This window comes from Pezoporus occidentalis, unplaced genomic scaffold, assembly GCF_034315485.1.
Source record: "Pezoporus occidentalis ecotype Australia unplaced genomic scaffold, CSIRO_AGI_Poc_V1 ctg62, whole genome shotgun sequence".
Taxonomy (NCBI): Eukaryota; Metazoa; Chordata; class Aves; order Psittaciformes; family Psittacidae; genus Pezoporus; species Pezoporus occidentalis.
Window position 1 is genome coordinate 613,157 of NW_026915966.1, and position 21,792 is coordinate 634,948.

The 21,792-nt window shown below is 54.6% G+C and overlaps 1 protein-coding gene across 1 annotated transcript in view; it reads right to left on the bottom strand.

Annotated features, from left to right (window-relative positions):
* Window positions 1–8,986, bottom strand: part of CASKIN2 (CASK interacting protein 2) — a 32,540-nt gene extending 23,554 nt beyond the window's left edge. The window contains exons 1-2 of the mRNA XM_062639829.1: window positions 8,928–8,986; window positions 6,059–6,754 (exon numbers count right to left, since the gene is read on the bottom strand). Coding sequence (XP_062495813.1) covers window positions 6,059–6,152 — 94 coding nt within the window. The 5' untranslated portion in view covers window positions 6,153–6,754; window positions 8,928–8,986. The remainder of the gene's footprint in view (window positions 1–6,058; window positions 6,755–8,927) is intronic.
* Between the last annotated feature and the right edge of the window lie 12,806 nt (window positions 8,987–21,792).

Sequence of the window (21,792 nt, forward strand, 5' to 3'; positions counted from 1 at the left end):
CCATGCGGGGAGCGGCGCTGGCACGGCTTGGCGGAAGCACAGCCGGACGTGTTGCGCCAGGCCTGGGATGCTGCAGGAGCCGCATACCTGCTGCACACACAGGTTCTCCCTGCTTCCTTATCTCCCCGTGCTCAGTCCCAGCTCCAGCCTTGCTCCCTGGGGTTGCACACATACCCCAGGCCCAGGCTGCCGCAGCCCCGGGGCATCCCATAGGAGCAAGGGGTGGGTGAAGATGTCCAACCCCTCCCTGATCATCCCGGCAGAGCCATTTCCAAGCAGTTTGGGCATCTCCAGACAGGTCTGTGACTCACCAGGACACCTCGGCACTGCCCGGGTGATGTTGCAGCCTCAAGGTTCAAGCAGGTCTCACCCTCTCCATCCTAGGTATGGCGAAGCCAAGAATGGGATTTGGGATGCATGGGATGATTTGGGACGGACGGGATGAGCTGGAATACTCGCAGCTTCTCCCCTCCCCCTCTTTGCTTGCTAGAACAGCCAAAAAAAAGGTGGTTTATTGTTATTTAGTTTCTGCCCCTTTCATACTCCTTTGCTGGAGTTTTTGCCAGCGGCGGCCCCGGCTCTGGCGGGGATCCAGGCCAGAGAGGAGCTTTTAAAAACAAAACAGGGCGCGTGCATGCACACACACACGCACGGCATCCAGCCCCTCTTTTAACTCTTGATGGGGTGACGCTGTGTGGGAGCGCGCTCCCGACCGGCTGGAAACCATCTTCCACACAAGGGATGCTGTAAATCACTGCTGGGATCTGATGATTCACTTTCCCCTTCCCCAAAACACCTTCTTGCAGCATCTCCTGACGGAGAGGTGTCCGGAGTGATGCCGGCATGGACCACAGGGACAATGCTGCATCCCCTTTCTAGGTTGCAGCCAAGATACTCCGACCCAGCAGCCCCGAGGAGGAAGAGCACGATGATGTTTTCACCTAAAAGCAGCTCTGCTCCCACATGGTATAAAGTGGGAGTGCCAACGGCACGCACACAGTGCCATCAAACCCATGGGGCCTTGCTGGATGGGTTACTGCCATCCAGAAAGTCTTTATGCACCAGGTCCAGCCCCACAATCCCAGCCCAAGGACAGGATGCCCGTGCTGGTTGTGTCCTTGCTTCATCACATCCTGCCCTGCCTGGGTGCAGCCCTGGGGAGCACCGTCCCCATTACAGTGCCCATGTGCTGCTGGCAGCCTGGCACACAGTGTTCCATGGCTCAGGTCTGCCCTCCCTGTCTGCCTTTGAGCTGTTGTCATCCAAATTGTCCTGTGTTTCTGGGTCAGGCAGCCAAAACGGCCTCTGAGGCCCTTGGGAAGAGCCCCCTCATCTGGAATGAGTCACTGGGAAGTGCCAAAGGATGGAAATCCCCCTCCTGTCCCAAACCTCAGCCTCCTGCCTGTGACACTGGGTTTGGCCACCAGCCCAGCTCCATCCATGGCCCTGAGAGACTGGCAAGTCCCTGGGATACCCCCAGTGCTGCCCAGCCACCCCCAAGTGAAGACAGCACGGCCTGAAGCAGCCTTGAAAGACCCCACACTCATCCCCTTCCCTAGAACTAGCCCTTTTTCCCACCCCACTCTTTTACCCAGGCAGGGAAAAGGCAGCTGCAGGTAGCCCAGGCTGACAGCAAGAAGCCACGGGCTGCCCTGCCAATGGCTCTTCAAAGGCTGGGGACCGAAATACAGACCTGGGACAGGGTGAGATGTGAACACAGGGAGACGGGGTGCAGAGGGGCACGAGGCTGGGTGCCTCAAGGATGCAATGCCCGGCACTCCTCCATCTCCCTGTGCCACGTTGTCTGCTCCTGCCTTATCTCCCGCGCTTTCCCTGGCTCCGGGCACACCGGCAGCAGCCGGGCCCCCTTCCAAACACAACACCCGTTAAGAAACCAGCTTTGAAAAGCAATCACTGCTTTCACTGCCTATGCGGGGCTTTCCTTTCCTGGGGAAGACAGCTGCAAAACAAGGGGCAAAACCCGACCCCATGCGCTCCAACAACCGGGATGTAGATGGGAAAACGCACCAGGCTATTAGAGACTGGGCTGGGGGGGGGTTGGAGAAAGGACGGACCCCCCCGTGCAGCGCTGCAGCCTCAAGCTCGCCTTTGAAGCCTCTTTTCTCCCCCCGTCCCCATCACCGCGGGCTGGCTCCGGGGCAGGTCCGGGCATGCTGCGGGCGGAGGGGTCCCGGTGGCGGGGCCGCGCTGCCCTGGGCACGCCTCGCCCCGCTCCGCTGCCGCGGCGGCAGAGGGAGTTCTGCCCGTTCCGGAGCTGCTCCTCGGCGTCCCTCCGCAGGCGCGCCCGTGGCGGCCCTCGCACGGCAGCGGAGCCGGTCCAGCCCGTCCGGCAGAGCAAGGGAGGGCCCCTGGAGCGCGTCCTCACACTTGGGCTTCAAGGGACACGGCCAGGGACGCGCTCGGCATCAGGGGCAGAGCCTGGTCCTGCAGTGCCCAGGGCACGGCTGGAGCAGCAGGCAGGGTGCCCACACACCACCAGCAGGGAAAGCCATCGGGTGTTAACAGAGCCCGAAACCACGAGGATCCTGCCCGAGGCTTTTGCCCGCAGCCAAACTATGCAGAGTAAAAGGAGCACCTCAGGCTTGGGACAAACCTCACTCAGGAGCAGCAGGAAGGAGGACAGTCCTCCCCAGTGACAGGGGATGGGCAAGGCCAAAGAAGTGATAGATGCTCCATCCCTGGCAGTGTTCAAGGCCCGGCTGGACTGAGCCTTGGGTGCCCTGGTTTAGTGCCAGGTGTCCCTGCCCATGGCAGGGGGTTGGAACTGGATGATCTTAAGGTCCTTTCCTTAAGGAACCCTAACTATTCTATGATTCTATGCTGGTCTTGCAGGTTGGCACAAAACCATATCTAACATCATTGCAAAATAACCCCCAAACTGCAAAAAGGAGCAACTTCTTCCCCAAATAGAGGCTGCTGCTGCTCAGAGAAGGAAAAACCCCATCAGGACACAAAGGGTGTTTCTACAGAAGACAGGGACACAGAATGCCAGTGGCAAAGGCTAACAAATCACAGGAGAGATATTAAACCTCATGCTTCAGGGCTTAAGCTGATACAGCTACTAGGAATTAGGAGGAAATTTAAGGGGGGGACCGAGTTATCCCACATCTGCCTCCTGCAGTCCCATTGCACATGGAGCAGCAGCATCCCTCTCCTACCCAGCCAGACAGGGGATAGCACTGGAGAGCCAGCACTGCTCTTGGGAAAACCCTGGAGTGCCCTGTGCTGCCCAGATGCAGCAATGAGAGGCACCAACCCATGCGTAGGGATAAAACCAAGACACCCTGCAACCTTCACTAGTGTTTAACACCTTGCTAGGTCACAGCCCAGACACAGCCAAGTCCCAGGCACCCACTCCTGTCCTTCATATATCCAAGGCCTGGAAAGCCCCATCAGAGCTAATGGAACGGGGCAAGCGGCTGGCCTAAGGTGGCCGAACCTCCTCAGGCAGCAGCTGAGGCCTGGCAGGGCTTCGCTCCCTGTCCTTGAGAGCTTCACACCAGTTTGCTCAGCTGCTGCCCTTTCTCTGCACTTTGCGCACGTTTAAACAAAACCCTTCACCACTCCCTCCAGGAAGGCAAACAGCGAGTCCAGCTCTCAGTGCCTTCCTCGGGTCCTCCAGCTCCTGCCTATCGCAGGAGCATCACGCTCTGCTCCAGCATCCCCTCATCCCCTGCCCCTTAGCTCTGCACATCCAGGGATGCGGACACTCAAACCTTGCTGAGCACCGTCCCGCTCCAGGAGCCATCATCCCTTCCCAGGGATGAGAGCTCAGTCTTGGGGGGGGCAGGTGTCTTTCCTTTCACATCCCCTGGGAGCCCCAGCCCCACGGTGCAGCAGCAGCAGCCCTGGCCCAGCCAACGGGTGCATTGTTGGTGAGTGCAGCCAGCCCAGGCTGTGATTGATGGCCAGGGAGAAAGGCCAAAGCCGTGACGGGTCGGTTAACAATTTCAATTAAACTCTCCAGCACTCCGAGGCGGAGGGGTGGGGAAGAGAGAAGGAAATGAACAAGGAGAACATTGCTGTTGCTGCTCCCACAGCAAAGGGTGGCAGGAGCAGCCCAGCTCTCCTGGAGGAGACCCCCTTGGTGGCTGCAGAAGGACCACAGCATCCTCCGGACATGCCCTCCCTGCAGGCAGGATACCTGCCTTGCTCCTGCCCCCAAAACCTTCTCCCCACCTTGTAATAATAGGTGCTGTGACCCACTTGCACGGGGAGGAGGGCTCTGCGTGGTGAATGTTAAACAACACGTCCCTGAAATTCCCGCTGCCGGGACTGGCGCGCGGTTTCTGCTTACGCGCCCTGACTTTTTTAGGCACAGGAAGCCCCAGAGGGCTGATCACAGCACCCGAGCTCCCAATGCACTGAGACAGCAGAAGGACTCTTAGAGGGATTTGAAACAAAGATAAAATCCAGCATCTCGGCCTCTCATATGGACAAGGCGCTTTAATGAACGGCAAATGCTCGGCTCACATGAGAGAGGAAACTGGAAGGGATGGGGAGCAGCGATACCCCCCATGCTGGGGATGAGCCCCTGGAAGCAGGCAAGTCCCCCACAACAGGTCCAGCACGGAGCCCTATCAAGCAGTGTCCTCACAGGGGTCTGGGCTTGTTGCATCCCCCTCCTTATGAAGGGATACAGTGAAAATAGGCAGAGGGAGGTGCTGACGCCACTGCAGCGGGGGAGTGAAGCACACGTTCACGTGGGTGCCCCAAGGCTGCAGGGAGGGGAAGGCGCCAGGGAGAAAACACACAGACAGGGTTTGACTGCGAGGGAGTTCCTGGAGGGGACTGAAGGAAACCAGTATAACTTCACCCCTCTGGGTGTGCAGGATTGCCACGGGCACCCCAGCCCGCTGGCCATGGGACAGCAGCTTGGGGCTGCATCAGCTGGTGGGATGCTCAGAGCCTGATGTTATTTATTGCCTTAGGGATGTCTTTCAACCCAGTGGCACAGGGAAACCTCTCCCTCCAGCTCAGGGACCCCTGAGCAAGCAGAGACAATGGCACCCCATCCCTTTCCCTGGGGAGAGGGCACCAGGCACCCCTGCTGCGGGAGGTGGCCCTCAGGCCCCCTGCAACCCTGGCAGTTGGGATGTGCAAAGTTCTGGCCCAAATCAAAGCTTTCCAGTGCTGATCCAGAGGACTTGATCCCTTCTCACATTCATAATCCTCAGCATAACTCATGTTTCTCAGCACCAGCCTCTCCACCCTGAGCCACTCCTAAGAAGCCTTAAGGCTTCCTCTCCTGGACGTGTTCCCCCTTTCCCTCCCCAAGGACAGCTCTCCACAAGACCCCCCATGACAAGCATCCCTGGCCAGAGGTCTCACATCCCCAGCCCAGGCAGGCGCCACGCACCTTCCCCTGGCCACACACCATCCGAGAGCTCTGTTATTTACTTTTCCCAGCTTCCTCCTCTTAGCAGGTCATGAGAAACAGCCGGGAGCTCAGCTCCGTGCAAGGACACCGTGGCCATGATCTTCTCCTCCACCCTTCCACCCTCCCCACGTCCTCCAGACACTGCATGGCGCCTGCAGGACCACGGTACCCTCGGGGACCCCCACGAGCCCAGTGTTGGCTCCGAGCTGCGCTTGCCGCTGACCTTTCCGAGAACACACGCAAGGAAAGAGCCCTGCTGAAGGGTTAAACATTACCCGGCTGAAATTCAAGGCTTGACGATTGGTTCCAGTCCACTGGCTGGGATGATAATTTTTCACAAGGTAAATACAGGCAATCGCTACAGACCCTTTGTAGCAGGGTTTCCCCTAAGTGGCTTCACTTCCCGTCGCCACCACCGTTCCCCTTTGCCCATCCCTGCTCAGTGGGCCACACCTGGAGTTCCGAGGGGGAACCCCAGCGCTGCCAGGACAATCCCTTACAGCCTGCTCATTCATCTGCATGGGCTGCAGGGTTCAGAACCAGCACTAGAACCCAGCCTGGACAGCACCGAGCCCGCTGCTGGCACTCACACCCTGGTACCGACTGCAGTGCCCGGCCAGACAGAGGGATCCCACAGCTCTGCACCCCAGTACTCACTGCTCTTGGACGCCTTGATCTTGGCCACCAGTTTCTGCACACCAGGAATGTCCCCGTTCTTCACGGCCTGGATCAGCTCCTGCTCTCGCCCCATCGCAGACAAGTGGAAGTGGTGGTGGTGCGGAAGGCAGACACCCTCTGATCCTGGCAGTTTATAAAGCCATGGGAATAAGCCCCTAACTCCTCAAAGCACACTTTGATGGGAGATGAAATCCAGAAGAAAGATGCTTTACAATCCCATGGGACATAAAAACCAGAAGGAAGAAGTCTTTCTGTTAAGGGCAGCAGCCCTTTTCTGTGTTGGGAGGAGCAGGACCCGGATGGGGTTTGCTTGGAGAACATGCGATCAATTAAAACAAGAGATAGTTCAGTGCTCAGGGATGGGCTCCATGGGACAAAGCCAGGCTGCTCAGCGCAGCATGGCCAGTGCAGTCAGCATCAGGATCCCTCTGGCCTCTCGCAGTGCTCCCGGAGCTGGAGGTGTCGTGCTTTGCTCCCCTCGCCAGGCTCTGCTGCGTTGATGAGTCCCTAATTCTTCCCAAAGGGATTACGGGCTCGTTGCCATCTGGAAGTTATAGATCCTCCCTCTCTGCTGCTCATTAGCCCCTTCGTTTTGGCATTCCTCTTGGCGTCGGCGCTGCAGCCACGCTGGGGAGTCCCATGCACGGCCGAGCCCCGGCGCGGCAGCCCCAGGACCTGCGGAGGGGAAGAGCAGAGTCAGCCCTCAAAGGACGTTTACCCCTTGGCTCTGTCGCGACAGCCTTTGTATCCACACCGAAGAACGAATGCTTTGACTATATTTAGTGCTGCCCGGACTTGGCTCATCCCTGTTAAACAGAGAGGGAAGAACCTGCGAGGAGAGCTCCTGAGGGTGCTGCTGGTGGCACAGCTCCTTCCCCATCCCCTGGGGTGGCATGAGACATCCCCTCCCTAAGGGCAGCACATAGGCCTTGGGGCACCATGGCATCTCCTCCTCTCCTTTCCCAGTGGCAGCACCCAAGGGATGGAGCTGGGGAGGTTCAGACAAAGTCCCCTGCAGCCCATGGGAGCAGGTCAGCCAGCCTGGCACTGTTCTCATCCCATGCACGGATAAACAAACCCTCACCCTCTGAATTAGCCATGAAGCTCAGTGCTCTGGGCCCCAGCACACTCCTTAACCAGTCCCTGAGCTCTCTCTGGCCCATGTGAGGAGCTGGGGGTAACTCAGCAGCACAACCACGCTCAGGTGAACAGGATCAAGCCCACATCCCAGCGAACTGGAGTACCAGAGAGGGCACAGAAGCCGTTCACACCTCTCAGTGCCCTCCTGCTGCACTCGGGCTGCCCAGACTGGATGGTGAGAAAACCCCTCCCGGTTGAGGGCCATGGATCTGGCAGGCTGCTCCAGCACCCGGGAAGAGCGTGCGTGCAGGAGGGCAGGGAGCACTCGCTGTGCCAGCTGCAAGGCTGGCGCCAGATCACCCTGCAATCCCCCTGCGCCGATCCGCACCAGATCAGAACCGGCTCGGGCATCCCCAGCCATGGCTCCGGAATGCTGAACCCCTTCCCAGAGCGCTCCACCTCAGCCGTTTATATAATAGCGGGTGTCGCTTCTCCGAGCAATCCAGGTCACTGTTTTGAGGATGGAAACCACAGGGGAGAGAAGGGAACGGTGGGAACAGAGCTCCTGCCTGGGTCGGGAGAGGCAAAACCAGAAGGGGTGTCCCACGGCACAGCGCTGCTCAGCCCACCCACGGTAAAGCTGAAAGCTGCCCATGAGCACAGACCCCCCACAGGCTCCCCGTGCTCCAGCCTCCCCCCCCGCGGTGCAGCAGTATTCAGTGCAGGGAGAGGGGAGATCCTCCAGTGCCGGCTTAGCCTCTGGGACAAGGGGTGCTGAGGTTCCCACATCAAACTGGGGGGTTCCCCCCCCATCATTGCTCCCCTCAATGAGCACCTTGGCACTGGGGCTGTTTGGGGGCACTGAGGCCAGCGCTGAGGTCAGTTGTCACCTCCTCACATCCTGGGGCACCCACACCAGCTTATCTACATTACAACGAAGTTTCAAGCACTTGACTCGGACCAAACCTCTTCCAGCAAACAAATCCCCTCCCGAAACCTCCTGCTCTGCTTCTCACCGTCCTCCAAACTACTCCATTTAACCCTGTGCACTGCAGCCAACTCTGTGCTGCTCTTCAAAAGCACTCGCAGAAAGCGTGTGCGAAGGCACTGAGCCCATTCACTCCTTTATTAAACAAGCCTGCACGGCCTCACTTAAGAGAACAGCCCCGTGCTGGTGCCTACCTCCCCCGGAGCACACGAGGCTCAGCGGGTACCGAGAGCTCCGAATACCGACCTCCACCTCTTCAGCCTCTCGAGAGAGGAGCAGGAGCGAAGGTAAAACGAGAGACAGGCACAAAGCTGGAAAAGCAACAGCAAAACATCCCTCCCACCCGAGCAGAGCTGAGCCTCCAGCCCAGGAATCCACCTGGAGAACCAAAGTATCCCAAACATTCCCGCAGCCAACGGCAGGGCAGGGAAAAAGGAGGGAGAGGAGGAAAAGAAACAACAACAAAAACAAACTAATTACGTAAATGGAGAAGGAAAGATGTAAACGAGCAGCAAGCACCGACTCCGGGTCCCGGAGGGAAAGGGGGGGTTGGAATCTCGTCTCCCCCGGGAGGACCAGGGGAGTCCCGTACCGGCAACGCGGGGGGCACCGGCCGCATCCCCCCGCACCGGGACCCCCGAGGACCGGCCTGGGCCGACCCCTGCTTTAGGGGGGGAATCTGGGGGGGTGGGGATTTCCCCCCCCCACCGAACCGAGTCGCTCCACAGCTCCTGCGAGGGGCCCGAGCCGAGCGGGCTCCGCAGCCACGGCCGCACTCACCTGGTGCCGCTCCCAGCCCCGCCGCACCGGAGCGAACCGAACCGAGCCGAGCCGAGCCGAGCTAAACCGCACCGCACGGGACGGCTCCGCACCGAGCCGCGCAGAACTGAACCCGAGCCGAGCGCAGCACGAACTTGCCGAGCCGTGCGGGGCTGGACCGGGACCGGGACCGGGACCGGGACCGGGACCGGAGCGAGCGGCGCGGTCCCGGCTGCCCGGCTCGCAGCGCGGCGCTCGGCAAAGTCCCGCTCGGGCTGGCCCCGTCCCGGCAGGAAATCCCTCCCCGGCCCGGCCTGATTGGAAAAGCCCGGCGGGTTGTGCGGGCTGGGCAGGGCCGGGGCTGCTGTCACTCACCGTGATGCGCCGGCTGAGTGGGGCAGGGCCGCCGCACCGGCACCGCTCTCGACCCGCCGCTGGAGTGCCCCGGGGCTCCCGGGCAAGCGGCTCGCTCTGAATGGGCCCGGTTTGGAGGCACGACGCGGACCGGGACCGGCTCCCGGGGGTCGTTCCCCATCCTCGACCCGGAGCTCCAGGACCGGCCCTGGGGGGCGATCCCCCGCCTTCAGCCCCAGTCCAACCCAGTCAACGCTTTGCCCCCTCCATTACCAACCACATCGGCCCAGAGCTGCTGATGGTACCCACGGGACCAGCATCCACCTATTCCCAGCTGCCCAAACCCCAAGTTAGTCCTACTCTCACAAAGCACTAAAACCACCCAAGCCCACCCTTTTCTGCCAGTCCACAATGGAAACACCCGAGCTGAGGGCTCCCCTGAGCAGTTCTCTTAAAACAAGAGATTGCCTAATAAAGCTGGACAGCTTTTGCTGTACGATACCACTGGATTATCATCAACTAATCAGATTAAAAACACACGGAGGCTTTGATTTTATTCACTAAGTGCCCAGCCCACAGCTCCCTGGGGGAGATGCACAGATCCCCTACCTCTTTGAACCAGGCCCGGAGACATTGCCCCAAATGATAGTTTCAGGAGCAACCCCAATAAGGGGGATTCTCAGCAAGGAGGAGGAACTGACGTTCCCAGACACACCCTGTCTTTTCAGTTCGGGGAATAAAGAGATTATTATGCACATCTAATTATAAATGTCAACATTTCACAGCTGCGATGTTGAAGCACGAAGCTCTAAGTAGCCCTGCTAGGAAGGGCTGTGAAGTGAAAGATCTTGTTATTCCTCCTGTGAGTTTTGCCAGAGCTTGTAAAGCGCAGTGACATTTATAATAATCCCCCGAATTTATGTAGCACCTTTTGTCCTTTTAAGGATCTTAATTAAGCATTAAGCTTTGCAGCTCCCTGAGCACAGACTAAACCCACTTTGCAAAAGAGGAGTCTGAGCCCTTCTTTCTATGTGTGCCCTGCTTCAAGCAGGAGCAGGACTTTTCCTCCCCAACGACCTCCGGCAGCACGCTGTTACACTGCAGCAAGCGGGTCCCGCATCGATACTCCCACCCAAAGGTTGTGCTGCTTCAGTTACACTAAATCTGGCTATTTAAGCTTTAATCTCTGCTGGCACACAAGCCCTTTGAACTGAGGGTGCCACTGGAGGGTATACCCCAATTTACTAGAAATCCACAGTTTTTAGCCCAGCCTTTGACCATTAAACCACAAATCAGTGCTCCTGACTGCACAGCAAAGCCCAATGCCTTCCCTTTACAGCCCTACCCACAGGCAGGCATCAGAGCAGGGACGAGCCCCCATTTCCTATCACACACCTTACAGGTTTCCATCGGTCTCTGATGTGAGATGACCCCAGCACACAGACCCACCAGCGGCTCCAGCCATGTCCACCTTGCAGAGCCAACAGACCCACTGTGACACCTATTCCCCTGTGCCCATAGGGCAGGTGCGGAGAGCATCTGAGAGCATCAATTGAATTTCCACTGCAGAGAAACCCTTTCAACATTCTGCTGTCCCTGTACTGGGGTGAGGTGTTTGCAGTCTAGGGGGATTTCGGGATGCTAGCACCCTTGGGTGGCCAGCCCTGTCCTCGACATGGAGGTGTCCAAAGCAGCACCAATTCCTGTTCCCCACGTCGGCCCGGCGGGGCCCCTGATCCTGCTCCCAGCTCTTCAGGTCGATGTTGCCATCTAGAGGCCCCAGCTACAACGATCGTCTCCTTGCAAAGCCCTGGGAAGTTTCGTTGGGGTTTGTGTCTTTAATTCAGTGCAACATTTCAAAGCAGGGTTTTTGGCTCAGGGGCTGAGCAGGAGGAGCAGATGAGTTGTTCCTACAAGTGATGTGGGTTTGACTCAAAAAATCACTGCCAGCTCTCCCCAGCCCTTGTTGCATGGCTGCTTGATGACTGCACCTCATCCTGGCGCATGCAGCTGTGCAAACCTGTCCTCTCTAATCTGAGATTAGTTTGTGGATGGGGTAGAAAACCCAAAGGGATGTATTCTTCACTGTGAGGGTAGTGGGACACCGGAGCAGGTTACCCAGGGAAGTGCCCCATCCCTGGCAGTGTTCAAGGCCAGGTTGGAGCAGGCTTGGAGCAACCTGCTGTGGCAGGGGGTTGGAACTGGCTCAGCTTTAAGGTTCCTTCAACTCAAACCGTTCTGTGATCCTTTGACTGTGTGATTCTATGATTTGCTGCCAGGGAGGGACCAGCCCAACTGAAAGGAGTGATGCACACAGCAGCACCCACAGCAGCTCCACCGCCAGCACTGGCTCCTATCTGAGAGCACCAGGCTCTTACTCCCAAGTTTCACTCATAAAAGCCCAACTTAGCAAGTCATGACCATCGCATCCCCACCAAGTGGATAGGGGGTCTGCAAAGGCCCATACCAGACATCCAAAACATCTAAAGCATGCTATGAACCAGCTGGGTGGACATACACTTATCCCATCTCAGCTGTGGCTCAGGCTCCTCCTGTCACTGCTGTTTAAAACCTCAAGGAACAAGCCCAGCTCACCCCAAGCTCCCTGTGTCACCCAAGCAGGGGGAGGCTCAGGCTGACCTTGGAGTGACAGCAGCTGTGCAGGGGGAGCAGGATTCCATAGGCACACAGGGCTGCTTTCCCTGTGTGGGTGCACAAGCGCTTCTGGTCAGACATCCATCATTCAGGGTTAGAGCAGGGCTGGAGGCTGGGACCTGCACGCCCACAATACCATTGCAGCAAGGCTCTGTGGTACCTGCATTGGCATCGCAGCATGTGTCTCGCAGGGAGGAAGGTGTGGGATGAGAATGAAACATGGTGAGGAAAAGCCTCTCCTGCACTCAATCAGGGCACAGTAGAAAGCAGGTTATTGCTCAGATTTAAAACCACCCCCAGGAGCCCTTCCTGCAGCTCCTGACATTCTTTTCCTCAGTTGCCGAGCACCAAGAAGTGATGGGTGCCCCACTGCTGGGCTTTGGTCCTGTCGGTAAGCAACTGAGCAAGTCTCTCTCATTCCTGGTGCTCAGCATTCACATTTCAATCCCAAGAACACTTTCCCACATAGGCATCCATCCCCTCTCGTGGCATTTCCCACCTGGCTCAGCTCTTCCCCTTGCTGGCCACAATGTTAAGGGCAAAGCTAGAGAAGGATGAGGGATCCAGATGCACAAGGTGCGTGTGTGTGCATTTACTCTTTGCCTTTTATGAATCCTCCTGACAATAGCTGCTACTTGAAGAAGTCCAAGGAGAAAAAATAGGGGGTTTGATCAGAAGGAAGATACACTGCCCAGAGGAAGGAGGAGGGAGGATGCTGTGCTCCCAGAAACCAGGCTCTGGCAGAGAAGCCTTTGGGCCTGTTTGACCTCAGACACCTCCTGTCCCCACATCATGTGCAGCACAGCCAGTGGCCACCATCACCAGCAGGAAGGCTTCAATGCCAGGACACGTCCCAGTCCAGGGCCAGAACCTGGACACAGCTCCATGTGCATGTGCCCCATGAAGCTACACATCAGCCTTAGTATGAAAAGCAGCAGCAGCTGCCCTTAGTGGTACCCTGGTGGTACCTGCTGGTGGCAGCCAGCAACATAAACCAGCTCTCCAGCAGGTAACAGGGCTTGGCAGTTCATTTAGGAAGCTCTGCTTTGTCTTTCATAGCAAAGAATCCCCCCTCCACATACACCCTCAGGTAACCAGCCCTGTTAACACCATTCCACTGGACCCCAGCTCTGAGCTCCCTCACAAAGCAACTCCACAGCCACAGGTAGAACACGTGTGGGGTGGGAGTTAGAGCCTACACCAGTCTCTGCCCTGGCACAGCAAACCCTACACATGATCCCTTCTCCTGCATCCACATGGGAACCCGGGCAGGTACCCGCATGGGGCTCCTGACAGGAGCAGCCATCCCACGTGCCAGCGCTCAGCTCCCGATGGACTCACCTCTCCAGGCACACGTGTGCTGCTGCTCGTGCTATCCTCCCCGTTTGCCCCTTTCCTCCTCCTCCTCCACAAGCCTCCCTGCGCTGACAGTCCCTTCTTTCTGGTCCTGTGCCTTTCTTTGCTCTCCGTCTCCCTTGCTTAGTCCCTCACTCAGGAAATTAAAGATAATCCTCCCTTTTTTTTTGCTGCCGGATTCCCTGTTTAACATTCGCTGCATGTGCTTGCACTGATTCAAAACAGGATTAGACTTTCTGTTGCTTTGATGTCAGCTGGGCTTTGCACTTAAGGCAGAGGGGGAAAAAGGAAAACGCCTGTTAACAACCCCCTTGGGTTCTGCCCATCCACTTGCACCCATCCTGGAAATGAAGGTCAGGCACATACACATGCAGAAACTGGGTCTCCTTCCAGCATCAACCTGGGGCAAGAGACTGACCTGCATCCCCAGCACTGCAACCTCAGCACTGGGGTTTGTTCTCTGGAAAAGGACCAGTTTTCACCCTGTCTCCATTATGACCCAGCAGCGTGGAGGCTGAATGGCTCCCATGGGCTGAGGTGTCATTAATCATCAGGAAACCACAACTCACTGGCTGTCAGGGAATATTGCAGCCTCCAGCTGCTGCACGGCAGGAGCGTGCGGACCACCGGCATCGCTTCAATAGGGATCGGGGCTCAGGGCTTCCCACCGGGAATACCATGAGCAGCTTCTTTCTAAGGGAGAAGCAGGTGCTGTGGGATGGGTAAGATGGAAATGCATACGCTGCTCCCTGTGGTGTGATGCTTGTGCTGTGGCACAGTCCGTGCATCAGGCATTTCCCTCTGCTTCCTTGAGCCTGAGCTTCTCCCTTTGGAGGACAAGGACCTCAGGTGGTTTTTACTCACTGGTGTCTCCAACTCCAGTTCAAAACAGACCAAGAGCAGGGGCCAACAGGGGCCTTACAGGGGGTTTCTGCTGCTGGATGCTCTAGCTCCATTCTCACCTGAGCTTCACTCCCAGGCAGCTCTGGGTAACAGGCAGATTTAGGGCCTGCAGGATTAGAGGTGTACCTGGAACCACCCCAGGACCTTCTGCAGGTTGCTTGGAGGTGCAGCTCCATGGACAAGCATGGTCCAGCCACGGCCAGGACCCAGCCCTGCCCTCAGCACAGTGCCTGTGGAGCAGAAGCAGGGGCAGACCTAAGCTCTCCCTGGGATCTGGCAGCCATAATCCCTGTGTCACCCACACCACATCATTGCACTGCAGCCCTGGCTGGCACTGCCACCACATCAGGTATCCTCTAGGATTGCCCAGGGGCTCCACCAGCAGCACAGTGTCTGATCCATTTTGCCCAGTGCATGCACACAGACTTGATTAATGTCTGCAGTGAGCTCCATCCATCATCAGGGAGTAAAGGAGATTAACTGTGCAGCACGCCTGCCTCGCGTTGATCCCATTCTCCAGGCCTCCTGATTAATGGCGAGGCTGCCTTATCTGTCAGGCCAGGAAACACGGATATCCGGGTGACTGGGGATGAAGGGAAGCTCTGGATGCTCAGGCTGTTGCCAACCCAGCCACAGCTCTGCCATCAGCGCCATGCCAACACACCCCTGCTCCCCATTCCCATTGCTGCCGCCATTCCCATTGCTCCCCGTCTTTCTGCTCCTTCCTCCTAGTCCTTCCCTGCTGTGCTGGCAGGGATGACCAGAGGAAGAGTGGCAACTGGAGTACTGTTGCATCCCTTCAGGAAAGCAATGCTGAAACCAAAGTCTAGGGCTCCATTTCCCTTCAGCAGTCAGCAAGGAAGATGTCACTCTCCATCCATGGGGAGAACTCGGATAAGCCAATTTGGAGTCCTGGAATAACCCAGGCAAATCCCCTCCCTGGGCCATGGGAAGGCTGGGGCTGACCAGCACTGCGCTCATCCCAGCTCTTCGCCGGGAGGACACACGTGTAAAGTGGATGCAGGGAATTAGCAGTGCCATCTGGACAGGCTCCAGCTCCAGCCCCTGGCTCGCTGCTGATGCTTCATTAACAGCTCCCTCCTTTCAGCTCCTGTCTCCTTGGCTTCTGCCGCGATCAGCTGGGCTGGAGTTTTGTTGTCCTGGGTTATTTCCAAGTGGAAATAATTTCTCATTTCTTTTAACAATCAGGACACAGAGAAAGAGACAGGAGAGGGAGGAATTTCCAGGAGATGAAAGGGCAGGATTAAGGACACGGCTTTTGCTTTGTTGTCCCTCTAGTGTGCCTAAGAAATTCCTTTCCGGAAAAGGCTTTAATTAACTATGTTTTTCTGACAGGAAAGGAACCTGGACCTGGAGATAGGACTGACAATCCTGGCTGCAACCTCAGCAGATTCATAAACACAGGCTCTTAGCACAGTACATTGCAGTTTGCTTTACAAAGCCACTGACTGTCATCCCAGCCTGGAAAATGAGGGAAAAAACCCAGGCATGAGCAAGGCTGCTGTGCTTGGCGTCAGCAGGAATAGGATCCGAGTGCACTGAACCACAGGGCTACAGTGGCCCAAGATGTGGGAAGGGACCTTTGCATAGAGGAATAAGCCAGCAGAAATATCTCCATTGCCTTCTGGACCAACAGCCCTTCTCACACAACAGGAGGAGAGGAGAGAAAGAGGCCCGGTGGCAAGCTGGGACATTTAGAAAGCATCACACTGATGTATCTGCATCCGCCACTGCCACAAACCCCTCCAGGAACAGAGTCAATCAAATATAACATTTGGGGCTGATTTTCATCCAGATGAGCTCTCTCCAAATGTTTCAAGGCACCAGTAAAGCAGCCAACTTCTGGTTTGTTTAACCCTTCTCATGGAACCTGCATCCAGTCTGAAAGAGAGCATCATCTCAGAAAACATCCTGTTCTCGACCTGCAAACCTGGGCATGGTCCTGCGTCTGTTCTTCAGCAGCAGCAACCCCAGCCACCTCCTTGTGCCCTGACCTGCTTAGTCTTTCTGCAGCTCATCTTTCTACATAGGCCTGGACACAAAAGACCAAAGATCAGTGTAGGTTTCCAGAGGAAGCCTCACCTTCACCTTACACAATAACGTTAACTCCTTGCGAGGAAACCGGTCCCTCCGAGAATGGCATCTGCCCTTTTTTGAGCCATGTCAAACAGGGAGCTCGCACTGAACCCACGTCTTGCTCCTCTCACATCTTTCCAACTAATGAACTCCCAGCTGATAACAAATGCTGATTGCTGCTGCTGAAACATCTGCCTCTGCTCTCAGCATTTACCAGCCCAAGAGGCTTACCTGGTTTACCAATTACTGCCTCCATAAGTGAGCATTGCTTTACTTTCCCATTATCATTTTAAAAGGTTCCCACCTCTTCCAGCGCCCTCAGCCCCGCAGATGCCTCCATGCCCAGCAGCAGCACAGGGCACATATGGCTGATGTGCCAGGGGGGAAGCAGAGAGAGAACAAGCATCTGCCTGCTCCAGTGAGCCAACTGCTGAAGTGAGCAGAGCTTTTCCTAGAGGCTGCAGGTCCACGTCAGGAGGGTTTCCCATCCCATGCTACCACTGCTAACAGCCCCCTTCTCAACACAAGACTTCAGTCTCACTTGTGATTTAATTCCTTATTCATTTTACAGGTGCTTCTCCAAGTCTTCTGCAACCTAAGGATTTTCTGGGAGATGCTGTATCAAATGCTTTACTGGACTTTAGGTAGATTCAGCGTACTGCAGCTCAGAAATGAGCTACTAGTGCTTTCCTCCCTCCTGCCCCTCCTCAGAATCAGGATTGCAGGCTCTGGTTATAAAACACCAACTCTTTTCTTTTTATTATTAGCTCTGTCATAAATCCTTGCTCTTGGATTTGCAATTCCATGTGACAGCTCTTTCCAGGCACTGAAGGGAGTTTAGCTTCTCTCCCTCATGAGCCTCTCGGGATTTTTACTTTTGCTTCATCTCAAATCTCTCATTTCCAAGTTCAACGTCATCATCATTCTTATTGAAAAGGGTGGTGGAGAGCTCATTTTGGGTTGGGTTGGGCAGACATCTCTTCTTAGTCATCAGCCCCTCTGCATCAATCGTGCTCTGCCTCCTCTTGAGTTCCATGCACAGTCATCTGTGAGCTACTCATCTGAGCCAAAACTTCATCTCCCCCTTATTCATACTCAGGAGGAATCCAGGTTACAGCTGCCTGCTCCTGGTGCTGGAGCCTGTTCTTGTACAAGGGAAGCACAGTGATTAACACCGTCCACCCTATGGCACGATTTGCCTCCCTGGGGCTCCTGGTTGTTGGTCCAAGAGCCGCCAGCAGCATCTTATCTCTGATGACAGGATCTGCCTGTTTCACGGAGCACACATCCGTATTCATGACCCCAGCACATCATGGAGCCCGCCAGCCTCTCAGCTTCCCCATCACAGGGCAAGCCCTGCTTGGCCCCTTCATGTTATTTTTGGCTGTGCTTTTGTCTCTGGGCTTCTCTAACCCTTAGCAATGAAAACAGAACCACAGAAAGCTGCTGCCCTGGTCTTTAGCTGGCGATGAGCCATCAGAATGGGCAGAGGCTGAAGGCTAAAACCTCAAATTAGCAGCATGGGACTGGAATGAGCCAGCAGTGACCAGGCAGATCACACCTGCAATTTCAAGGGCAGGAACCTTATGGGGAGAGGGGAGGTGGGCATCTGGTTTCAGATAAATGCCCACTTTGTGCTAATTAATTAGAAATCCAGCACAGATAAGAGGGTTTAGGTGATTGTGTAGCTAAGTATGCCTGTGAAGCCATGTGTGGCTATGGAGCTGCTGAGAAAGGCAATTAACCCTGTGTTCATCAGTGACACACATGCATGAGAGAAAGCTGAGTCTGGGACATGGGAAACCAGAGGTTTGCTCATGGCTTTGTCTCACCCACAGCTCATTAATACCAGCTCAGGACAATAGCAGATCACACAGTAGCAATGATGCAAATTGAATCAGGCATCGAGACATGACAGCAACTTCTTTCCAATCAGCCACCCACATCTAGATCGATGGCAGCAATGCCCAACTCACCAAGTGGCCTTGAGGAAGCTACTCTTCCAGACCTTTGGGTTTGCTGTGTTTGGGGTGGTTTTTTAATCAGATGATTACATTCAGCACGTATCTATGGGCATACAAGCAGTTGTGTTGGGATAATCACTGCAGGAAGATGGATAAGACGCTGCCTAAGCCAGCGGTGCTGTAGAGAGAATTACTGTCAATTTTTTACCTCAAGCTCAGCATGCGGCTTTAGGGAAATAATTTGACTTTCCACATTCTCCTTCCCTATAAATGAGATAGCGATAGCAAAGACTCTTTCCAGAATCAAATGAGGGGAAAAGCATTAGTAGTTGGAAACTGCTTTACCAATCTTGCCTGAAAAAGTGTGAGATGACAATATTCAAGTCCTTGGCCAGAATGGAAGGTTGATGCGCCATATTTAACACATCCTGAATGAAATCATCCCTACCCCTCAGGCCACTGCAAGGGCAGAACTTCACCCATTAGCTGTTTGATCGATACAAACAAAGACAAAGAGCTGAGCAATAAGAATGTGAGGCCCATTCTATGTCTTGAGTTGTGAATACGGAAACCAGCGAGTTAGAGGGAAGGATTTGCAACCTGACTCTTTGTGAAGGCTCCCCTCTCCAGAGTGCAAATCAGAGTAGTAGCTAGGTGCTAAATGAATATTTAGTAAGTGGAAAAAGCTCAATTTAATGAGGAATTATTTGGTGAAATGAGCTGGGGAAATGGTTTCAGTAGCGCTGCAACAGAAGCCGGCGCCGCCTCCTGCCCCACGGGATGCTGTGGTTCTACTCATGTTGCGTAAGACAGGATCTCCAGCTGGGACAGACGCAGGAAATATAACTCATTACTGAAATGCAAGAGCCTTTCGGGGTTAAACCACTGTTAGACCAGCCAGATTCATTCCTGAGCCACAGAATTTGCCTAGCAGCAGCTTTGGAAGATGACTATCTTCCTTCATAACAGCGACGTTGCAGACAGGATGGTCTAAGTGTAGTGGTGATGCCAAGTCTGTAGAAAGAAGTAATTTTTTCTCCTCTTTTATGTAGAAGGTCTGAACTCCATTTCCACACCTTTATCTACATCATTAGGCTGCTGAGATGGTAGCTCCCTGTTTAAATGGTAATTACTGTATCTCTCTTTTAAGATGCATTTTCAAGGGGTTAGTGCCTAAATCTTCCTTGCAATTACATGGAGTGGTTAGTACAACCCCTCGGCTATATCCCGAAGTCCCTTGAGAGCTCACCCCTGCCGCAGTTTCCAGTAGATGAGCACTCACAGAACTAGTCCTTCAAAGAGCTGCTGTCTTCAAGTGTTCAGCCAGATAATGAGCCGATTACTGTGCCTGCTCCTCCTGGCAATGATGAGCTCCAGGCATGAACAGGCTGTGCACCATCAGTTGCTGCAGTTAATATTCCTTTCCCTTCTATCCCTTCAACTCGATGGGGCTGGTTTGACAGAGACCAGCACCTTTTGAGACAAGAACTTCTATAGATTGCCATAGCAAAAAGGGAGAACCAAACCTTGCCAAAGCCCAAATATAAAAGCCTAATAATAAAGCAGTCACTTGGCCTCGCTGATGAAGTGAATCTTGAAGGGCTGAGCACAGAGTTGTCATTGCAGCTGTGACACACGTGCATCAGGGATGGAGTGGCTGTGGTTTATTATGCCCCTACAGCTGAGAAGAGAAATTACAGCCTCCTCAAATGCAAGGCTGTTTCTAAGTGAACAGCAATATTTGAGATCACAAATTAAAAATCATGCTGTGCTTTGGAAATTGCTGAATTTAAATGTCAGGCTGTTTCTTTGAAAGCTGTAAGATAGCTCATTCCTCTCCAGGGAAATTGAGTAGGAGCTTGTCTACACAGGGAAAGTGGAATAGCAACTGCACACCAGTTTTGCATGCAAACTCATACTCTGTACTTCAAGACTGGGTTAAGCAAAATTACACAAAGGCATTCACTAGAGAGGACAACAGCCCTCCTGCCTCAGCTCCCATCATCCCAGTACACAAACCATAGCTTGCTTTGTAGTAGTAACCCCACAGATGAGCATTAACATTTGCTCAAGATGTGAGGGGAAAAAAGGTGTTTTAAGAGAATATTAAGTGTCTGAGAAACAGCACTGTTTTTGCAAGCTACACAGGTTCAAAACTGGCTTATGTACCATGGATAAAGCCTCTTGGGCAAATCACTGTCTGAGGCAACTCCAAAGATCCAGCAAAAACCTCACAGCACAGCAGACAAAGTGGCCCCAGCCTGCCTCTAGTTCCCAAGAGCTATAGTGCCTGGGTGAAGCATGCTCCAGATTTGCCTGCTGCTGGTCCACTAGAGGACAACCTAATAATGATGAACTCCTTTGGCTTACATAGTAAAAGGCCCATACTGAAAATGCTGCTGCCAAATCTGGTTCCTAGCCCCATGCTGGCATTGCTGCTGCTATGTGTGCTGGGCCTCATTTTTAACAGATTACTTCTTGTCCCAAATGACAGAGACCTGTGAAGCTCCAAAACCAGGCTCCTACAACCAATGTCACCCTTTGCAACTGCAGAGGAGACAGAAGCAAGAGAGATTTCCAGACAGACAAATGTGGTTTTTATAATGCAAACCCAATCCCCTAACACTGCACTTTAACACAGAGAAAAAGCTGCCTGTTGCTGCTGGGTTTCTCGCAGACTCCTGACAATATCATGCTTTTTCAGTGAGGGAAATACTCAGAGGTACAGACTGGTCATTTTGTCCTGGTAACATGTAATTTATCAGACCATAATGGAGGAACTCAACTCATATATAAACAGTGGGCAGGAAGCACAACAAAATCATCACCTCAAAGCCACAGAAAACAGGAGGCGACTGTGCTGGAAAAGCAAATAAATAGCAAAGCAGCTTCTCAAAAAGCAAAGGGCTTTTTGCCTCATATTATTAAGGAAAAAATAGAACACAAATAAAATCTGAGCTCACAGTAAAGCTCATTTCTGGAGCTAGGAAGCAAATGAGCTGTGGCAAGAAGCAGAACAGCAGAAAACAGCAGAGAATTAATTACAAGTCAAGTGTCTCAGGTTGGAATTAGAGTTAGAGGGGTCAGAGAGTCAGAGTAACAGAGTTTTCAGTGGGTAATTTGGCGCCTTGACATCCCTCGGCCCCGCTATTAGAGATGTGCCGGTGACTCAGGGATGAAAAGTGCATATGTCTCTGCGAGACAGAACACACACTGAAGAAGGCAGATCAGAGCTGAAGTCTGATACACCTCTCCTACTGTCGACAGCGAGGCCAGGCTGGCTGTAATAGGGAGAGCACAAATCCTACCCATCCCTTCGTCAGCCACTCGGGGAAGCGGTGGCACTGCCCAGCCCCTGGACCAGGAGTCAGCCCCCTCCTGCAGGAGGAGGGCAGCTCCTCCCGGCCCCGCTCAGCTCCGGCATTCCCTCCCAGCCGCCGCCGGCGGAGGGATGCTCTCGGAATACGCGGAGTCAGCTGCTCTTTGATGTCAGTACCTGCTCCGGGCTCGGCGGGGCGGGAGTGGGCGAGCGGAGCGCAGCGCAGCCGAGTCGCAGC